General features: G+C 40.6%; 1 protein-coding gene across 1 annotated transcript in view; it reads right to left on the minus strand.

The window, feature by feature from the left end:
• Nucleotides 1-1,707: 1,707 nt before the first annotated feature.
• The window catches only part of ATG10 (autophagy related 10), a gene marked incomplete at its 3' end in the record, with an annotated part of 85,612 nt that continues 66,153 nt past the window's right edge, over nt 1,708-21,166 (minus strand). Inside the window, exons 6-7 of the mRNA XM_082497431.1 lie at nt 2,117-2,214; nt 1,708-1,831 (exon numbers count right to left, since the gene is read on the minus strand). Of these exons, the coding sequence (XP_082353557.1) occupies nt 1,708-1,831; nt 2,117-2,214 (222 nt within the window). The remainder of the gene's footprint in view (nt 1,832-2,116; nt 2,215-21,166) is intronic.

Genomic DNA, 21,166 nt, shown 5'->3' on the forward strand with positions numbered 1-21,166 from the left:
TGGCTTTTCAGGTTGTTATGATCCAGACCAGGATAAGTTATGTGCTTTCATTATTAATTCCAAATGGCTGGCAAAATAATTCTGCACCAATGGAATTTTGAAGATTGCACTGTATTTCAATCCACCAATAACATATGATGTAAGTTAAAAATATGCAACCAATCAAAATATCTGAAAACCCAGAATCTGAAACCCGATGTGTTTCACATTTCCAGCTCTGATGTGGCATACGTTGGACTCTGGATGGAAGTGACATATTGCTGAACATAAAAAGTAAAATCTGTAATTCCATCTCAACTGCTCAGGACTTGTGGTCTGGTTTATACTGCAAATAAAATGTGACTGGGAAAGAATCCAAGACGACTTGTATGGAAGTTACTTCTAATCTGTTTTTCACTGATGGCACTACTATGCAATTCCTACTTGCCCAAAAATCAACAGCTGTCAGGGGAGGCTTGCACAAAGACTGTAGGATAAGGACCAAACCTGTGAACAACTACTGGTACAATGAGAAATACTAATTGACTACAACAGCAACTCCCACAGGGTACGGCGAAGCTCCTTTGGAGGCAGTGAAGCACAGAAAAGCCAGATGTTCTCACACAATAGCATGAGGCACCTTGAACTCCAGAACTGCAGATGCAGACTGTAAGTACTCGGTCTACAACCCTGATCCTGTCTGTTCCCTGAAGCATGACATACACAAAACATTCTCAGCAAAGTATTATTCAGTCCTTGGATTAGGATATTCTGTGTCTGGTGTGGAACACAAGGATGGTCTATGCATCAGACTGTGATGGAGAAGGTGGTCCTTAGTGGAGACGGTGGTCCCTAGGCAAAGCAGTCTCAGCCCATACACTGATTGCCACGTCCTATGAATATTTTGCTGTACATATCCTCACAGATGGTGCAGATTTTCTAGAGACATGATTTTAGTAGGTAAGTTTAGCAGATCCAAACCCAGCATCTCAACTCCATATCAAGGAACTATAGGTTTGTGCATTTGTGTGCAGTGTTACTAAGGCCGTAACCACAGTAGAACAGAGGTAGGAAGTGAGTGGCTTCGTGGGGTCAATGCAATTGCAAAGAAGTTCAGGTCTTGGTGATGCCTGAGAGCTGTTGTCACAACTGCAGCCAACTCTTAGATCTTCGACTGTAACCAGGCAAGTTCTTGCCAGAGAAAGAGCCATGAACAGTCATCTTTCCACACTGCACTGCTTACCAGTTGATAAGGATTCCTTTGTTTGATTTCATCTGCAGGAAAGTCTGCAGTGGCTTTACTACAGCTAACCATCGTCTGTCCTTCAGCTCAGAGGTCTGAAGTGGAGACATCAAACAGAAAAAGAAAAGAGTTGAAATTCAAATCACTGTAGCAGAGGTATGCCAGATCACACCACCAACCATGTGCGGGAGGGACCACCATAAAATGCTTTCACACACCTGAGAAAGACCCCAAGACATCAGGGACCTTCTGACAGTCAGGAAGTGTGTCAGCAATGTACCAAGCACATCCCTCTCAGTGCAAATTTTCATTGCAAAGTAAGCAAGGCAACAAGGTGGCCATGTAACCAAATTATCGAAAGGTGAGTCCTCAATGAACTGAATGAAGAGCTCCAAAGGAGAAGATAATGCTTTTACCAGTTATCCACCTTATCTTTTTAATTTCATAGGAGGATGGGAGAGAAAAAAAGGTTATTTCATTTTCTCTTACCTTTCAACTGAATCAGCATTTGTATCCTGCTCAGGTGCTAGTTTTGCATAACTCAGGGGTAGATTTAAACCCACAACTGGGCCTACAGTACTGAGCCACAATATAATGTAATTTGTGTGCCTAGGGGAAAAAAAAAAAAAAAACAAACAACAAAAAAGCACCATAAACATATTATGCCAACCTTTTCTGAATTCAGACACACTTGACAGTCATAAAGTAACTTCAGATGGGGATATTCTTTCATTTTATCTATATCAAATATATTTTAAATTTTAGCCCTTAGGTGACAATCCAGAATCTTATTCTATTTAGACAAAGGAAGTTGTTTTGACCATTTCCACTTCCCGGCTGACTTACTTTATCTGCATCACATAAAGCCGTGCAAGGCACAGTACTGCTTCTCACCTGTTCTGTTTCTGTGAACCGGTCAGTATAGACGACATGAATTCATTAGTCCGGCAGGGGTGCAGAACAAAAAATGGCTGCCCAAGTAAGGGGTGCTCCTAAGAGGGAATATCAGCTGTTTTATTGTACAGGAAGAAAACAGAAAAGGCACCACTTCCATTTGGAAAAGACAAAGCACGGGACAATTAATCTTTGATGCAACTTTTCTCATTTCAGAATCTAACCCACCATTGCCCTTCTACCCACAGCCATTGACAATTTAATATCTGAGACCATATTCTCTCATCTTAAAAGGGAGATAAGATCACCAACCAGGCTATGCCACCATTTTAGTTAAACTGTAATGGTTTTCAAAAGTAACTCAAGTTACTGTGTCAGCATTACCTGAATGCAAGTATGCAAACTACTGTGTAAACAAGTACCTGATCAAATGTAACAAATGAAACAAATCCGCTCCATGGAAAAGTTATTTAAGAACCTTGACTCCCTAACCTTGTGTCTTCTCATACTGGTGCTGGGAAGTAAACAGAGTTTAATTTGGAGCCTGTGAAGGGGAGTGAAGGAAAAATTAAGAGCCCTCAAGGTGGTTTTAACTTCCACTCAGTGGCATATCTTTATTTTAGGCTATTCTACAGAAAAATGTCCTAAAGCAGTTGCTCTTCAAGAAGCCCAGTCAAAACTGTGCTGGGGAAAAAAAAGAAAATCACTTAGTGACAGTTAAGTTTGCAGTCAGATACACTCCCTACAACATGATAAGACTCTGTCTGTTCCTCTACACCTTCACACTGCACATGGTGCTGCTGAAAACTCAATCCAATACTCCATAAAGCTTCCACTTTCATCTCTAGCCGGCACTCAAACAGAATACGTGTTCCGACTTAATCAAGCTTGCACTCAATGCAAAGCCACAACAGTGATCTCATCAGCTCTTACATGGGTGATACCACCAGATCAGCGTATCTGGCTGTCGCACGCATCACGCCCTAAGGAAGAGATTTTCCTTTAAAGCTGCTGAGGTCACTGCTACTACTTCTGCACCAAAATAAACAAATCCTGCCTCGTTCCCACACACAATAAGGGGCATAACAGCACAGGAGGGAATGGCTATAAAGGGACTCCAGACAAGAAAGACGTCAAATATGAAACGCCGTAATATCCTGTTCACAATGTCGCTAAGCCCAGGACTCTGCTGAAGCTGAGAAGCACACGACACACAGCAGCAGGGTGGGGAGAAGCAGGCACGGACAACGACGGAGAAAACAGCAGGATCACCACCTCTACACGGCGTTCCTCATTCAGCGATGTGAGCCTGGTCCCCTGCACTACGCTACTTGCCAGAGCCACGGCAGAGGCTGACTAGGAGGATTAACGTGATGGGTGTTTTATCAAGGGTAAAGACCCTTTTCCTTAGATGTGCTTCTTGTGGTGGTTTTCTCAATGGCAAAGAAGAAGAAATACTAAATTTATGCTCCGACACAGATTTCCCTTGTCCAAGCTGATACAGTTGTAGGGCATAGACCTTAGCATGTAGTAAACTGCTGCACTGGAGAAAAGATGCTCACAGAGTAAGTGTTCCAGCTACAAAGCAAAAGCTCCTTCTCCAACCCCTTGCTTAGAAACAAAACCCAAACCTGGCCTGTCGTGGTCAGAAAATAGGACATGTTCTATATTACTAAATATTAAACAGGGTCTCTCACAGCTGAAGCACACTTGGTTCTTATGCTGAAAATGTACGCATGAGGATCAATCATTTTGTGTCTAAGGCAACTTTAAAAAACTTCCAGAAGCTTCAGAACATACAAAAAATAACATTCAGAAAGCTTTGTTTTACATTGCAATGCAAACAGGTAGCTTGCACAAGAATGCTACCATCTGCTGTTGGTAAAAGTGAACTGATGGTGTTTTCCATTGAGAAAAAAAGTGGCAGTTTGAATTAAAAATCCTTTCTAATTATCTGCTAGCTTACATCAGCTTAGGTCTCCAAATAATTCTAGAAAATATATAGATTCTGACAATGGTATTCCTCAAAGACAGAAAAAAAAATATAGTTAGTATTTACAAAACTATTAAGCAAAGGAAAAAAAAGTAGATTAAACAGCAATTTCAGCCAACTCCCTTACACAAAGAAAGAGCGTAAAGAGGGAGCATACACTCCCAAAAAGAACAGAGAAGATAATCTGGGCTTTAAGTGACTTAGCACTCTGAACATGGCATAAAGATAATTCTCAAAGCTGAATATTCAGTCTGAAGTCACTCCCAACCATCCTGCCACCTGGTATTTGATTCTGTCCTGCACTTCGTTCTTCAGCAAACCACCAGTGAGTGACAAACGGAAGCCAGATTTTATTTTTTAAAATAGCTTATTAACTTTACATTCTACATCTTTCTTCTTTTAGTCCTTCCTCTTCTTACAATATGACACTGAAAAAATTCCCAAACTCTAAGAATTAGATGTCCGTATGGAAAAGCAGTAGCATTGCTACTCAGTTTTTCAAAAGGGTAACATCCTTGGTCCCACCACCTTTGGCATCAATCTGTGACTTATGAGCACCTCACAGAGGTTAAATCTCTTCACACTCCAAATTCCCTGCAATCTCTCCTCCATTCTTCTTGAACAGGTGGAAAGGCTCACTCTTCCCCTCTGGATCCAGCAGATGTAAAGGGAGAGGTTTTTGCTACAGGACTCAGCCATCAGCTTCTGGGTTGATACGAAGGCTCTGAGGACACTTGGTCTTCGTTAGTCAAACCCCCTTCCCAGCTTGTCTCCATATTCTTTGAATTATCAAGGGTTGCTTCATACACTTCCTGGAGTAACAGCTGTGCCAGGGTGGTGTAAATCTCACTATAATCCACAGAATTTTGAATGGTAACAATGAAAGGACCCAGGGGTTTAGTTGAACTCACGCTGCTCCCTGGCCGGGCTCTTAGAATGGCATGCATTGTCTGCACATCCAGAAGAATTGCTTTAGTCTCCATTTAGCATGGTATTTTTGAAAACTGAGCACTGTCCCTTATTTGTTCACCTCTAATCCAGGAAACTGAAGTTCATTATCACACAGACCCCTCAGCCCTGAAAGTCCATAGGCATGATGTCATGCAAAACAACTGTGTACAAAGTCAAAATTTTTCAATAAGCTTGCTGCATGTATCTTTCTTACCCTAAACAAAAGGCATCAAACTGCAAGAATGCCATGCTGTTTATTCAAAACCTGCAAGATAGGAATATGTCACACACTGATAGGAAAAACACAAAAGCAGAAGAGATTAAAAGAAATCCTGAGCCGAGACCCATTACGCAGGAGCCTCCAAAAGGGGAAAAGGCTGAGGTAGGGAAGAAGAGCTGTTGAGCACCAGGGAAAACACTCTGAGAGCATCAGATCTGATTTAGTCAAATCCTAAATTCCAAATCCCATACATAATGGCATCCCCATGAGGCTTTAATGTATACTCCAGTTTAAATCACTGACACAGCAGCTCTGATGAGGAAGTACCGGACAGCTGCCAATAAAAATGCAAGAGTTATCAAAGCCCTGGATGATTTCAGAATTGGTAATGGGCTATACAGCCTTTTCATTGCCAGGTCACCAGTTCAGATTTGGCCCGGGCTGGTGGTAGCTAGAACTCATTAACGTACAGCGGCTGTATATGCAATTGCCAGGTGTCACACATTCAAAGTGCCATTAATTAGTGCCCTTGCTGGTAGTCACAGCAGACGAGCCCAGAACTGACGATGGTCATTTAACTTCTCATTGCAGCGGGCAGTCCCTGTAGGTTGGCTCTGAAGTCCTGAGAGAGAGAGGGCTTTGTGTCTGCGGCACGATGAATCCCAAGTCCTTCTCAAACACCATCCGAAGCGTGAGAATAAATAAAAGTTTGTTCTGCATCAGCTTTGTGAGCATATTTACTACCTGCCACAGTCATCTGGTGGAATGATGATATTCCACATGCAGTGAAATGCATCCTGAGCAAATATTAGGGCAGCAATACTAGCCTCCAGCTAGCCTGATCCATGAGCCAGTCACTTGAAAAATATAAAGTCCTACTGGCACTTCATGTAACAAAAAAAAAAAAGAAACCCAAAAGAAAAAACCAACACTTTAAATAGTATAAGAGTATTCCCACTTCTAGACTTCTAGTTTACAATTAATCTTTTTCCAGCTGGTCATGTCGCAATGCACTTTAGAGAGTAATGTGTGAGAGTTTCAAGTCAATTCTCACAATTACTCGCTGGCATTGTACAGCAAGAACCCATTTGCGGGTTGCCCACAACTCTTCTGGACAGTGATACGCTGACACACAGTTTATTCGAAATCAACAGCATTATTTTCTTGTATCTAACTATGATCTTGCAGCTGTCTATCCATGAGGCTGATTCATAACACTGTCTGTTCAGCACCACACACTGGAATCCATCATGCATCTGCATATCCCTCCGAGTCTGACCCAACCTTCATGGGAAATAAAATTTTTACAGGCCACAACTAGCTCCAGGGAATTTGAAAGCTCAAAATGTTGCTTTATTTATTTTCTGCAGAAAGACCTCTTTACTTGGTGACTTCACAGAAGATTTGTAAGGATGTTCTGCACCCATTTCTGTAGCCGTTACCTCAATTCCTTCCGCACAAAACCCTGCAAGAGGTGGATGGATGAAAGATGTGAAACATTTAATCTGGCAGTTTGAAAATGTTTTTTTTCTGGCAGTTTTGTTCAGGAATGCTACACAATGTAACTGAGCAGAGGCAGCTCAACCGCTTACTATTTGTTAGCCGCACAACTATAAACATCTGTGCACAGGTGCTGAGCTGCCTCAGTTGTGAGGTTAAACCTCTTTCATTGAGGTTTATCTCAGATAGTGTGCCTGAGTCCTCAGCAACAACACCGAAAAATGAATGCTACGGGCTCCCAGAGGACCGAAAAACATTTCAGGTGAGCAGCAGCTATTTCTGTGTGGTGTCAGAAGGCCTCTTCCCATCAAGTCCATCAGGGATGCGAAGGCTTGATCAACTGTCCTTCACCTGTCTGTGTTCATTTACTAGTGAAACTGGACTGTCCCTCACATGGTCATCAAGAGTTAAGATGTAAAAAAATAACTTCATCCCCTCTCTGTGCAGTGCCTATAGCACAGCGAGATGTTAAGATATGAATCTGAACAGTGGCAAAGATTGGGTAGTTCCTAAGTACAAGTATAACTAAGTCTAAAACTTCTGTCAGATTGGATTATGTCACTTTATCAAGCAGAGCGTATAGGAAATACTATCCATGTCAGATTTAAATTAAAAATAAACATCACTTCAGGTAACGGGTAATTGCCCGTAGGTATCTGTACTGTGCTCTGCTCGTCTCTCCCCAGCCAGCAGGTATTTTGTTGTCAGTACATCTCTTGTAACAGCACCATTTATTTTCTCTGTCATAACTGGAGCTCTTCCAGTAGTAATGGCTTCTATTTTCTCCAGTGCTACATTAAACTGCCTTCCAGCATCCATCATAACATTTATGGTCTCTCCATTTATGATAGTGCAAGGGATTTGTGCCTGAAACTGCCTCTTCCCCGATCCAGTCTGCACGATGTTGCTTTGCAAATATAAATTCATGAACGGGTGTCAAAACTTTCATGCTGGTTACTACCACCAAACACCACAGCCAGGACCAATTCTTTTCAGACATTTTCCCAGAAGCGTTCACAATCCACTGGGATCAGGTCAGAAAAAGAAGGCAGGATTAATAAAACATGTCCCCCATAATCTCTTCCATTTAGGGAAACGGAAATAGTGATGCAAGAATAAAGAAGTTGCGTGCTCTTCCCTTTTCACCAATTTTTGACCACACTTACTGAAACAAAGGCCTGTTTTTAAGCAAAAATCCTTCACACAAGATTATGATACTGTAAGTACTTTACATTCTTGAATTCAGAGTCTATCTTCTTTTTCATTCATTATTTTTATAGACATCAATAATAACTTACTTGTTAACAAAACCTAACTCTACTCATTCAGAAAGCAAGCAATAAAATTTTGCTCATCAGATTGACTGTGTGTCCCACAACCAGAACAGTAACTGTGCACATGTGGAACCTAAACCGTCTTGAACTTGTGGTTAAAGGGATTACTTTACGCTTAAGTTACACATGTGCTCAGGTTTGGGTGTAAAAAGTGAGTAACATTTTTATGAATGAGGGCTAGGGAGACTTTAAGCCTGAGCCCTGAAGCCAGATGCATGTTGTGTTTACAAGGACCAGTAACGGTGCCTGTGAAGGCAGCAGGACAGCAACAGCTCTCAGAAGAAAAATGTTCCAAACTTCTCTCTCTCCCCTTCTCCTCACGGAAGATTTTCATCTCATAATGGAATTACTACAACAGAAACTCTATTACTATGGAATCACTATGTGGCAGATGCAATGTTAAGGAACTGTAATTACACAGGGAACTTTTATCATCCTGAGAGAAGGTATAGATCATAGCAATAAAGATGTTGTTAGGATACTAATTGTATAGGGCTTCTCTACCCTACTGACACAGGTCGCAACATTGCTATTACTGCAGCCATTTCATAAATATAACATTTTAGTAATAGGATTGTTATTGGTTACAGAGAAATTATATTTTAAAAAAAATTCAGAGAGGGCAAAATGGCTGTTGAACGAAATGTGCTTGTTGTAATAGCCATCAACTCCAAAAAAGCATAAAAAAAAAGTAACCAACTCCAAAAAAAAGTCATTTATCCTAGTGGACATGGGATACTGTTTATTACCTGGGACAGGTGACATATTTATAGTTGCTTTGATTTCAATTTACAAGCAGAAGCCAAGCCATCCTACTGATATAACTGAGGAAAGTTTCTGTAACTTTGCCGTAAAACACAGAGAAGCACCCCCAGTGCTAAGCCCGTTGAAGATGAAACAGCCTACTTCTGCCTGTAATGGGTGCTGAAGAATGACTATGAAAGTGCAACTACCGCTGTTCTCCTGCATTTTCTTAGACAATCAAAATAAATCTGCAATGGTACTGAGTAAGGGAAAACTTGAAGGGACCCTGATGAGACAAAGAAGTGCAAACTAGACCAAAAAAGCAAATTTCTGTCATTACTGAACTTCTTTTTGGAGGAAAAGGCTGCAGAGGGATTTTGATTTATGCTCAGGTTCTTCTTTGCAGACGAGCAGTTGCAATTGCCCTTAGGATTTAATGCATCTGCTCCCTGTGTGTTTCAAAAGACATACCAACTAACTTTAGTGACAAGTTTTTGTTAATACTTTTACTACTACTAACCCCACACAGATCCTCTCCTTCTTTCATCAAATATGAAGTCCAAGATGAGGAGGCAATTTTTTTCTGAGGAAAATGGAGTTACTTTGGCAGATCCTACAACACAAACATGTGAGGACCCTTAACACAGCCAGAATTTCTGTAAGATGAACCACTTTGTTCCTGCTGTTTCAAATCCATCATGGCCACAAAGGAGGAAATGCAGGTTCTGAAGAAACGAACACTCCACGGCACAAACTGCTCTTTTCGTAAAGGACGTCTTAAAGCCCTCTTAATGTCATTAAGCCTGGCTGATCACAGCCCGAATACCGCCTCTTGACAACACCTTGTGATAAAACTGCCTTCTCCTTCGGACAGAGCTCCGGCCCCCACGCGCCATGCACACATCACTTCTATATTGCTAACTTATTGCTACTCGTGTTGACAGCTGCGGCTTCTGCTGAATGTGACAGCTGAATATGTCTACAGTTTGATGCCACAAAAACATCAATCTTGCTTTTCCATTTTTAAAGCTATCAGAACTACCACGGTGCAGCCAAAACAGGAACAATACCTCAATCCACGACCTTTGAAGACAGCTTTACTTCACTTGTACAATGCACCGTGCAAGTTAGAAAGTCAAAGAAAAAGCTGGTTTGCCAGAAGCAAAGTGTTTTCAAGGGTGGCAGATGGAAATGGGTTTAAATTAGAAGTTTTACTTTAGTTTACTTTACATCTTCCTATTTTACGTGTATTCAAAAGATAAATATATTCTCCATATAGTGATTTCTATAACTAGGACAATGACAACAACAGAGAAGACTGCCATAAGGTCTGATGTGCCTATGTGCTTTTTGTGCAGAGCTAACCTATTACTGTAATACTTGATACTACAGAATAAAAAATACAATAACCAGATGACCAAGACCTATTTCATATTTCATCCCCCGATTCTAGAATATTAGATATCTGGATATCTGCCTGATTCTAGAATACTTACAGTTTTGAGGGGGTGGTGATCCTTTTTTACAATATCCTTTTTTACAATTTATAATTTTATTATTTTTTGAAAAGTTATTGAATAGCTACCACAATATCCTTGAAAGGCATACCTAAGAGGTAATTCAGGACAAGCACAATGTTAATCAAGAATATCCAACACTGCTGATATTTATATAACTTTTTATATTTTTATGTTTTATATATAGACTAAGGTTTGAATTATTAATTTTAAGAAGAAGAAAAATCAAAGCACTAGGTGACGCTCAGACAAAACTGTTTTTAAAGCTTAAACTTCTCACAGGCACGTAACTTGCATTTAGGATTCTTTAAGAAAACTTTATAGTTAAAATTGGCAGGACCATAGCTATATTGTCAAGAAATGGCATCTCAACCATTTTCCTAAGAAAATAAACAGATGATTCTTCTTCCATGCTTGCCAAAGTAAGATTAATTCAGTTGTCACCATTTCAGTTATGTAGCATATAGTCTTAATTAATTACTATTTAAAATCTGTTCTTAAGTTAAGAGATTCATCTAAGGTGCAAAACTGAAAGATACACCAAGCTGTGGAATTATGGAAAAGATATTGGAGACAGATTTCCTACCCTGATTAAAAAATAGTAAGTTAAGGGAAAAAAAACAACATACTGGCATTTGACAAATGTGCCCCGAAAGGATTCATTTTATAATCCCAGGGATTCCTGGACAAAAAGATGCTGGGAAGAGAGATTTCATAAGACTTTGGGGTTTTAAATATTGTAACCAGCAAATGGGATGGCATATATTCCTACCTCCACTTTACCATTTATCAAGAAGATGGTATGACTGATAGCTGTAACAGTCAGAAGACAGACAGTTACCACAAGGTAATGAATGGAAAGGCAAATTTCTGCTGCAGCAGAGCAGCAGAACGCTAATCTAACTATATCAAATATAAGGAGGCAATGACATGTCCATAGAACTGTGACTCAACCCTCATTTTGAGCTCAGGCTAAGGGAAGACTGTCTTTGTTCCTCTTCTCTCCATATAGCAGCAGATGTCTGTGGCCCCTTCCTCCAGCCAAAGCACCTTACACTACCCACCATTTGAAACATTTGTTGGACCAAGTATTCTGAATCACTATTGAGACGGAATACCCAATGTTCTTACACGGACACTGTAGGACTATCAATCTTCATGGCAATTCTCCTAGTGACAGACCCAATAAAAAGCTACAAACTTTGCACTATCTAAAAGTCAGTTCTGTCACAAGTTTGCTCAAGATACTTATGGATATCTATATGCAGCAGGGTGGAGCCAGAGGTTGAACAGGCTTTAGCAATCAGCAGAACAGCAACGAAGGCACAACAAAGGTGGGAAACAGAAAATGGCAAAAGGACACTGACACTGTCTCCTGCAAGGCTAAAGTGCCCGTCTCAGGACTGTAGCTAAATGTTTTGATGAAACTGGTATTCGGAGTTTAGAAAAGACTTTGATCACATCAGTGTCTTGGTCAACACAGGCCTGAAATGCCAAGCTCTCTTCTGAGAGCACAGAAGAGCTACGGCTTACAGAAGCTTGAACCCACCATTTCTACAGGAGCCATAGCTCCCACTCTGCAGGGAGATTTTGGGTGGTCTCTCTCCTTATTCTCGAATCAGGCTGCTATGCAGTCAGAAATACAATATACAAAAAGAGGAGCCAAAAAGGGACTCCAGTTGACTTTCAACTTCAAGGGCTCTCAGCTGGTTTTCTGAGCCTGGGAGATTGTGTACAGCTTCATATACAAGTCTGACTATCTGGAGTAAATTCATCTCCTTGGATGAGTTCACTTTCTTTTTTGAACCCCAGACTGCCTTAAAAACATAAGAAGTGCCTGACTGGATTGGACCAATGTTCCATCTAGCAGTGCATCCCGTCTCCAACAGTGGCAGTTGGAACGGCTACTTTGGGAGAACACAAGTCTGGCCTTTTTCTGTGGTTCACTCCCCTTGTACTGTTCCAGGGTGTCTGCTGTATTAAGGGTTATGGAGGACATTCCTGCCTGGTAATTTTGCATCCATTTATGGACAAGTGGTCTCATGAATTTGTATAAATGCTTTTGAACTGCTGATACCATCTGCTTCCACAACTTGAGAGCACAGGTGCTTAGGCATAAATCGCTTTCTGTTAACATGGATATCTAACTTCCATTTAAACGGCGCTTATAATGCTTTTTTTGTTGAATAAATAAATAAATAAAAGTCTGCCAAAGGGCTTGTCCAAAAGCCTTCGCTGCAGAAAACAAAAAGGGAAACTGTTATAAAGTTTCCAACACCTTGTGACCATACCAGTTGCCTCTCAAACGGAGCTGAACCTGTCATGGTGATATCCACTTCTTTCATACTGTGCAATCAATGTTGTTGTGTATTTTAGAATTTTTCACAAAAGCATTCAATAAGGGGGAATGTTCAGTAACCAGCTCCACTCCAGTAGTGAACTGTTAGAGGTCATGGCAGGGGGAAAACAGGAGAGTAACCCACCTCAGCCTACAAGGAGAAATGCCAGACCAGGGACGGAACATGCTATTACAACTTCTTCCACAAAATCTCTGCTTGGGAAGCTCTGTGGAAGCAAAGTCACTGCCAGATAAATTATCTGTAAATGCAATCTGTAGCACTGAAACAGTTTTTCTACAGAAGTAGAAAAGAATCAAAAGAATCAATACTATTACATTGTAATTCATTCAATTAATTACATATCTGTGTGGAAAATACTACTGAATCTTCATTTCAGAATAACTGATCAACTCAAGTAACAATAGTATCAGGAATTGAAAGTCTATCCTGAATTGTGCCCCAGAAATTGGCAAGGATCAACCTACGCTTTCTTTTATCTCTACATGTAAATTATCCATTAAGCCTCTGTACTTCTTCTACAACATTTAGTATTAGTCTACTATTTGGTCTTTTCCTCCTATAAAATTAGTCAGTCTAGGTTCATGTACATAAAATCTTACTGGGAAACTCATGATTGAACTGTAGGGCAGCTACACATTATTAATTAATGCTTAGTTTTAAAGTAAAATCTGCTTGCTAGCTTGTACAATACTACTGCTTGGTTTAAACCACAGAAGTTGAGTACACCACAGAAAATTTTAGTCGGAAATAAATATCTGCCCAGCTTTCCCATTCTTAGATTTTTCCCTGTGAAACAGCTTTCCAATCTATACTGGTAAGACTCCCTTTCCTCAGGAAGTTGTACTAATAATTTTCCAAAAATATTAGCAGGGGATCCATAGCAACTGTTGATATGACTCAAAATGATTTAAGAGCGATCTTAGCAACCTTCTGTTAAGATATACTGTATACAGCCTCCCCCACTTAGCAAAATCCCACAATATGGCAAGAAAGATTTGTATGTCTAAGAATAGCTACCTACACACATTTCTCAAGATGACTGAGCCATAATGATTTAAATCTTCCCTACCACAGCTTCAGCAAGATGTGCCTCTACAACACTGTATCAATGTTCAGAGTTTTGAATCTTTCTCCTTTTTTAAATCAAACCATTAACATCCCTGACATTACAGAAATAATGTTTATTGATTTTTCTGTTAACACTGCTATAAATTAAGTGATGTAATGGACAGGATTATTGAAGTACTGTAAAGAATACATCTTCCAGATTCTTAACTACATATTGAAAAAGAGCAGATTCTGGGTTAATATAGAAATAGTGCAGTTCTGTGCTGTTATTTGGGTAGTTTAGGTTTGGTTGACTACTTTTTATATGACAGAATGGACATATAACAGAGATGATATTACAACTAACTGCTAAGTATCAAATGACAGAAGAAAAAAACCTCATTCAAATGAAATTGAGAAATAAATGTTAAGAAAAAAAAACAGACACAGGAGAATTCCTTACCATTTACTATTCTGAAACTTAAGATCAGTACCTTGTGGGCCGGAGTTGCTAACTCATCCCTTTTTGTAACAGAAATGCTATTAGTAAATGGAAACAGCTTTACTCATTGTAGATGAGGACTCCAAAAAGGGCTGAAGAGTGCACCTGAAGATGCATGAGCAATGCAGAAGGAAACCGGCAGAATGACCTTCAGTCCTCACTTGACTAGCATTGGTATCAGCAGTCCATACCTTTTTATTTTAAGGTGAGCCTTTAAGCTAAGACTTGAAGCACTGTGGAGGATCTTTTAATAGACCATCACATAGACAACAATGATCTCCCACATTTAAGAACTTATTCAAGGTTATAGAACATCAGGAACACGCCAAAGCAGAAATAAACTTTGAAGTGTATTTGCAGAGATCGCTATTCGTAAGTCAGATCATTAGGTTTATCTTTTCTGCAGTACCATGGAGGAGAGGCTCATGAAAAAAGTTTTATGAGAAGACCGAGTGACAGAGTAACACAATCAATGCGACCACAGGAAATTTCTCATTCTTAAGAATCCTGAAGGTTTTTGCACCCTTCAGGAAGCAGAATTTCAGACCGGAAGAAGATCTGAGTTAACATAATCCTGAGGCTCAGATTTGCACTGTCCTCACAAACTGTTGCACTTACAGTCAGTACCAGAATGCTCTGAATGCTCTTTTTCTGGAGAGTCAGCAAAGCGCTAAACAAGCAAAATGCTGATTTATTGTTGAAAAATCCAGAACCAAGGTACCACACATGAAATGCGTCCAGTCATGCGGCTGGGGAAACTGCCCTGCACACACACCTCTAAGTCACATTTTGGTAATAGAAGTAACTGTGTATGAACACTTTTGGTTAAAAAGGGCAGGAGGGGGGAGGGATGTATGGACACGGGTGCTCTGTAACTTACATAATCCTTCAGAGTCCTGACTCACAGATTAGTTTTTGATACTATTTCTGCAGGACCTTCAAGTCGCTAAGCTTTCAGTCTTCTTTTATTGGGCAGTTTTTCAACTGTTGAGCCTCCTGTAATAATGCAATTCGATTTCTATCCTTGGATGTTTGATTTTACATTCCATCATCACTAAGCATTGATTAAGCCTTAGCACACATAGCCGATTGTGTTTATGACTTTGTTTTCTCAGGGGAAGGTCATGCTTTATGACAACATCACATTGCTAAAAAGAAAAGTTTTGGTGATACTTGGTACTGACTGTGATTGGGTTCATCCACCAGCTTTTAAAATTCTCTTGCTAGTTTGCTTCCACACAGAAAAATATAACTAAGACACAGACTTGCGTAAGTGACAAGAATCAAAAATGGGATTGGGCACATATTTTCAAGGGCTTGTACCTAAAATTCATAAAATTATTACTCAGCTTCATCATAGCCTTAGAAACGGATGTTTCTCAGAGCGCTGTCTCTCCCCACAGGAAAAAAAACCCACATTTCTGTCACTGGGCATGTGCATAAACTACATATTGAAAAGGTGATCGGTTTATGGCCTATGCCCTGATATGACTCCCAGAGTACGTCTGTGACAGCAAAGCAGGTAGCCCATAGGCATTCACACTGCATGCCCACCAAAGCAGGTCTTGTGCAAACATATCAAAAAGAAAGACAAGTAGGCAGTTATACCTCCCCTTTACTCTACAAGCAAGTAGAGAACTCACCGGAGACACAAGAGACCTAGATTCAAATTTATTTTCTGCTAGATTTAGAGTAAATCTCTTGACTTCCTAGGAGAGCAGTTCACCATTGACCTACTTGGTATTCTGAAGCGGGAATGTTTCACTTACTTGTTGAAGTCGTTCTACTTTGTACACTATTTTATAAACGCCCATCAGGGCAAAGAAAGGATGAAAAAGTACTAGTGTCTTTACCCATTTTTTCCAATCTAATAAATAGTCTACTATTGTTAAACAAATTGCAGAAGATGCCTGGGAAATAAATGGGTCTCAGTTTACCTTCCCATAGGTGATTGTATACATCACCAATCCAGTACCATTTCACACTTTTTGGAGAAAACAGTGACTTAAATGGATGTGGAGACTACACTACTGTCTTGGTCCTTGATGTAGGTACTCCAAATAGGTTTTAAGCACCTAGCCACATCAGGAAGAAAATTTGTGCACTGCCAACGCCTATCCCATACCCATTCTAATAAAAAAGGGCTTCAGTCTTGAAGACTGTCATCTCAGCAACTTTTCATAGAAAATCAGTTATCTTAGAGCTGGAAAAATGTAAACATGGATCACTAAGACAGCTGAGCATCTCTGTTTATTTTTTTGTTTATATTGGCGGCCTTCTACGACGGCATTACAGCATTGGTGGACAGGGAGAGAGCAACAGGTATCATCTACCTGGACTTGTGCAAAGCATTTGACACTGTCCCACACAACATCCTGGTCTCTAAATTGGAGAGCCAGGGATTTGACCAATGGACCGCTTGGTGGATAAGGAACTGGCTGGATGGTCACACTCAAAGAGTTGCTGTCAACGGCTCCATGTCTAAGTGGCAAGAAGTGACAAGTGGTGTTCCACAGGGGCTGGTACTGGGACCAGTGCTGTTTAACATCTTTGTTGTTGACACAGATGTTGGGACAGAGTGCACCCTCAGCAAATTTGCTGACGACACCAAGCTGTGTGGAGCAGTCAAAACGCTGGAGGGGGGGATGAGATCCAGAGGGAGCTGGACAGGTTCAAGAGGTGGGCCTGTGCAAACCTCATGAAGTTCAACAAGGCCAAGTGCAAGATCCTGCAGATGGGCCAGGGCAATCCCAAGCACAGATAGAGGTTGGGTGGAGAATGGATTGAGAGCAGCCCTGAGAAGGACTTGAGGGTGTTGGTTGATGAGAAGCTCAACATGAGCCGGCAATGTGCGCTCGCAGCCCAGAAAGCCAACCGCATCCTGGGCTGCATCAAAAGAAGTATGGCCAGCAGGTCGAGGGAGGGGATGCTGCTCCTCTGCTCTCGTCTCATGAGACCCCACCTGGAATATTGTGTCCAGCTCTGGAGCCCCAAACATAAGAAGGACATGGACCTGCTGGAGGGTGTACAGAGGAGAGCCACAAAGATGATTAGAGTGCTGGAGCACCTCTCCTGTGAAGACAGGCTGAGAGAGTTGGGGCTGTTCAGCCTGGAGAAGAGAAGGCTCCAGGGAGACCCTACAGTGGCCTTCCAGTATCTGAAGGGTGCCTACAAGAAGGCTGTGGAGGGACTTTTTACAAGGACATGTAGTGACAGAATGAGGGGGAACGGCTTAAAACTGGAAGAAGGTAGATTTATAATAGGAAAAAAATTTTCACTCTGAGGGTGGTAAGGCACTGGAACAAATTGCCCAGGGAAGTTGTGGCTGCCCCGTCCCTGGAGGTGTTCAAGGCCAGGCTGGATGGGGCTTGGAGCAACCTGGTCTAGTGGGAGGTGTCCTTGCCCATGGCAGGGGGGTTGGAATGAAAGGATCTTTAAGGTCTCTTCCAACCTAAACCATTCTATGATTTATAAAAAGTTCAGTTATAATTTGAAAGTTTGGCCATTAGACATACATTAAAACTTTCAAAGCAGCTTTACTGCTGTATGCAATAATGCATATAGCTTATATGGAAGTGTGTATATAGTATCTGGTGAAGTTATTATGCTCTTAAATCTTCATGATTAACAGGCTGTAATTTTGAAGAGCAGGTTTCTAAAAATTAGAGGACAAAATCTGATACTCTCAGGTACTTATGGACCCTGTATTTCCAACTTCTACAGCAAGGATCTAATACCACTCAGTCGGAAGACAGAAGTTCTGGCTGTAACCTTACAGTCACCTTCTGCTGCTTCACATCTCCCATTCATCTTGGTAGAGATTTCCAAAATGATAAAAGGCAAAATTTAGCCTTTACAGACTAACCAAACTTTAGTTATCCTCGTTTTTTAAATTCCTGGTTGTAAAATCATGCACTACTATGTGGTAAAACACGTTCACCTTTATAATCAGGAAGACTTCTCTCTTTTTGTTTCATTTCTATTATCTACTCTCTGTTCTTTGTTTTTGAACCTTTTTCCTATTCTTGTGGTTTTTTTCCATTCGAGTTGTCTCATCATTTAGCATTTGACCACGGCACTTCTGAACTGCTGCCAACTTAAGTATGCCTTTGCTATATTACGCCTGGATATTAATGTGGTGGATCTGCTGTTCAGTTACACAAAGGACAATTATGTTTGAGCTGTTTTATACATCGTCACTATGTATTTACCTAAAACTGTACTGGACTTCTCTGCTGAATATCAGAATACATGTGAGAAAAATACATCTCTGTCTTGCTGCCATCCATTACCGCGATGACTTACTTCGTCATTTTTTTGTCTAGACTTTTCTTCCCATTTACTGTAACTTTCTTTTAGCTTACATTTGCCTGAGTTTTTGGAGAATATATGTTGTTTTGTGTTTCCACTATTAATTGAAATCTCTCCAGGGGACTTAGCAGGGGACTTAGTGTTATTTTTACATTCATTCAGCCCCCCCACCCTCCACCCCTTCCAAACATCTAGATCTCTTATTTGTTATTTCAGCTGCTATATAAATGGCTTAATAAGTACTTTTAAGAAGCAATGCAGTCAGGGAAAACACCAGGGCTGGCAGCCTGAGGAGCCCAGCAGGTTACCCAGCGTGGTGCTATGGGGGATGTAGGGCTGGGATTTCACCCTAAGTCAGCCTGAATGGGAAAATCCAACGGAGGGAAAACTGAGGAAAGCTCTCTTTGTCTGCAGTTCAGGAAAGACTACAAAGACTTGGAAGGGAGCTTCTTGTAAGAGTACATTTCTAGCATCCATTTATTCAAAAAGGTGAAGAGACATTCTTTTGTGTAGGACAAGTAGAAAGAAATAACTAATACAGGATATTCCCAAAAGCACCCACCAAGGTACAAGTAAACTATTGAGGAGACGGGCATGCAATGCCTGCAGTTCCATTTCTGACTCTTTGTAAAAAGAAGCTAAAATCACAGTTGGCAACGGTTCTGAAATGCAACAGTAATCCATAAATACTCCTTAATTTTCCTGTCATTGCAGAATTAAGCTACTTCCAGCTCACACAGATCTTACCAGGTGTGCTAAATTGATGTCATTATAAGCCATCAGGAAATACCCACAGAGACCTGTAGCAACATTTAGAAGTTTTGTTAAACAGCTGTGTGTTATAATTGATTTGTATTATTTAAAACAGCTAAAGCAAGTTATCGCCGGATGTAGAAAAGGGATGACTGAAGACTCCAGGGAGATTTAACTCAGAAGAAAGCCAATCATAGGAACTTCATTGGAGCATTTTAAGATTATTACTAGAGGAAGTGCAATTAAATCATCACCATTTATCAATTATCATTATAAAATACCTTATCATGTTAATTTATTTATGAGACAGTAACTAGTTGACTTCTGCTTTTTGCAATAAAAATAATCTAGTTAGCAAAAATATTTGAAGACGCTTTCTTTGAAAATGAGAGTGACTTTCCACAATAGTCAAAACTAAATAAAAAAGTTCAAATTGTACCTAAAATTTGTTTTTGGCAATTACCAAAAAGCTGAGTTTTTTGGAGTTTAGGCAATGTCTCAGCTCCTGATCTCAGATATATTTAACCATTTAGAGTACAAGTGCAAATATAATTGTATCAAAAATGTGCACAGGCATGGCACCCACATCTCATAAAATACATGGTATGTAAGTCCCAGATGATTAATCCTGGATCTGAGAGAAAAAAGGGCAGTATGACTTTCTTTTCCTAATCTGCCAACTACTGAATCAAAGTGCAAAATCAGCCCTCGTTAAAAGTTAAGTAACGTTACATGTAGACAGTGGTGTATGGGAGCAGCCAGCCAAGCCAGTTTCAGAGCACAACAGGTGAGGTGCAGGGAGGTGTCATCCCACTCAGCTCCATCTCCGCCGTGCCTTGGCTGTGCAGAGAGAACTTGTGGGGAGCTGCAAAACAGCTCAGCCCGGGCTGAGGTTGCATATAAGAACCGAAACCAAATGGCCCTTAACAAACAAAATGCCCTGAGTCCCATCCAACCACTATTCCCGTGACTTCACAAATTGGCAACAGAGACTTCGCTATCGCACCACCAGAGGGAAATATCCCAGACAGTGTAATCCACTCAGGCATAATCCTGCACCCTCACCGAGTCAGGAAATATAAACCGCAGGGTTTGGGGAGAAAAATGGGGAATCCTCCAATGATACAGCTGGCCTGTAGGAGATCCGTCCCCCCCCTGTCCAGGACACTGTACAGGGTAACTTCCCAGGGATTGAGTGACCTCACCTGAGAGAGGGTAAGTGACTAAGAAACATACGTATGGTATATGGCATACTATTAAGTTTGTGATTGGTGCACTCTTCTAAGGTATTAATATCTAGCGCGCTTGTGGTTTGTGTTGCTACTCGTCGGGATCATTTGTAGCTTGCAATAGCATATCCTGCTAATTTATTTTAAATTGCAATAGTGTAATCGCCATCGCACACACAGAACTTGCAATAGTGACGTGTTGGACCTGTGAGTGAAGTTCAAATTAAATTGTTAATTTGAACCTCTCAGTGAAGTCCTTTTTCCTGTTTTGTCACAAGTGGTAAGCTCAATTTTTCTTCCCAATGATGGATTGCTTGTAGAATTTAAAATTTGCATCTATTTTGGAGCAAAATCCTAAACCTTTTCTCTCTGCTGTTCATGTGTACTAAGAGTTCAAGCCTGATTTGGTGAGTTTGCCCAGTGACTTGCATTATACGATCTGTGTCCCTACAGGCAAAGCCTAACCCACATAACAAAATGGGTCAGCACAAAAGCAGAAAGGGAAGAGAATTCTGTGTTTCAATTCAGAACCCTGAATCATTTGAGGGGGAAAAATACCTTTTCTTGTAGACCTAACTTGCTTTGATCT

Source organism: Vanellus vanellus (genome assembly GCF_965231255.1).
Source record: "Vanellus vanellus genome assembly, chromosome: Z".
NCBI lineage: Eukaryota > Metazoa > Chordata > Aves > Charadriiformes > Charadriidae > Vanellus > Vanellus vanellus.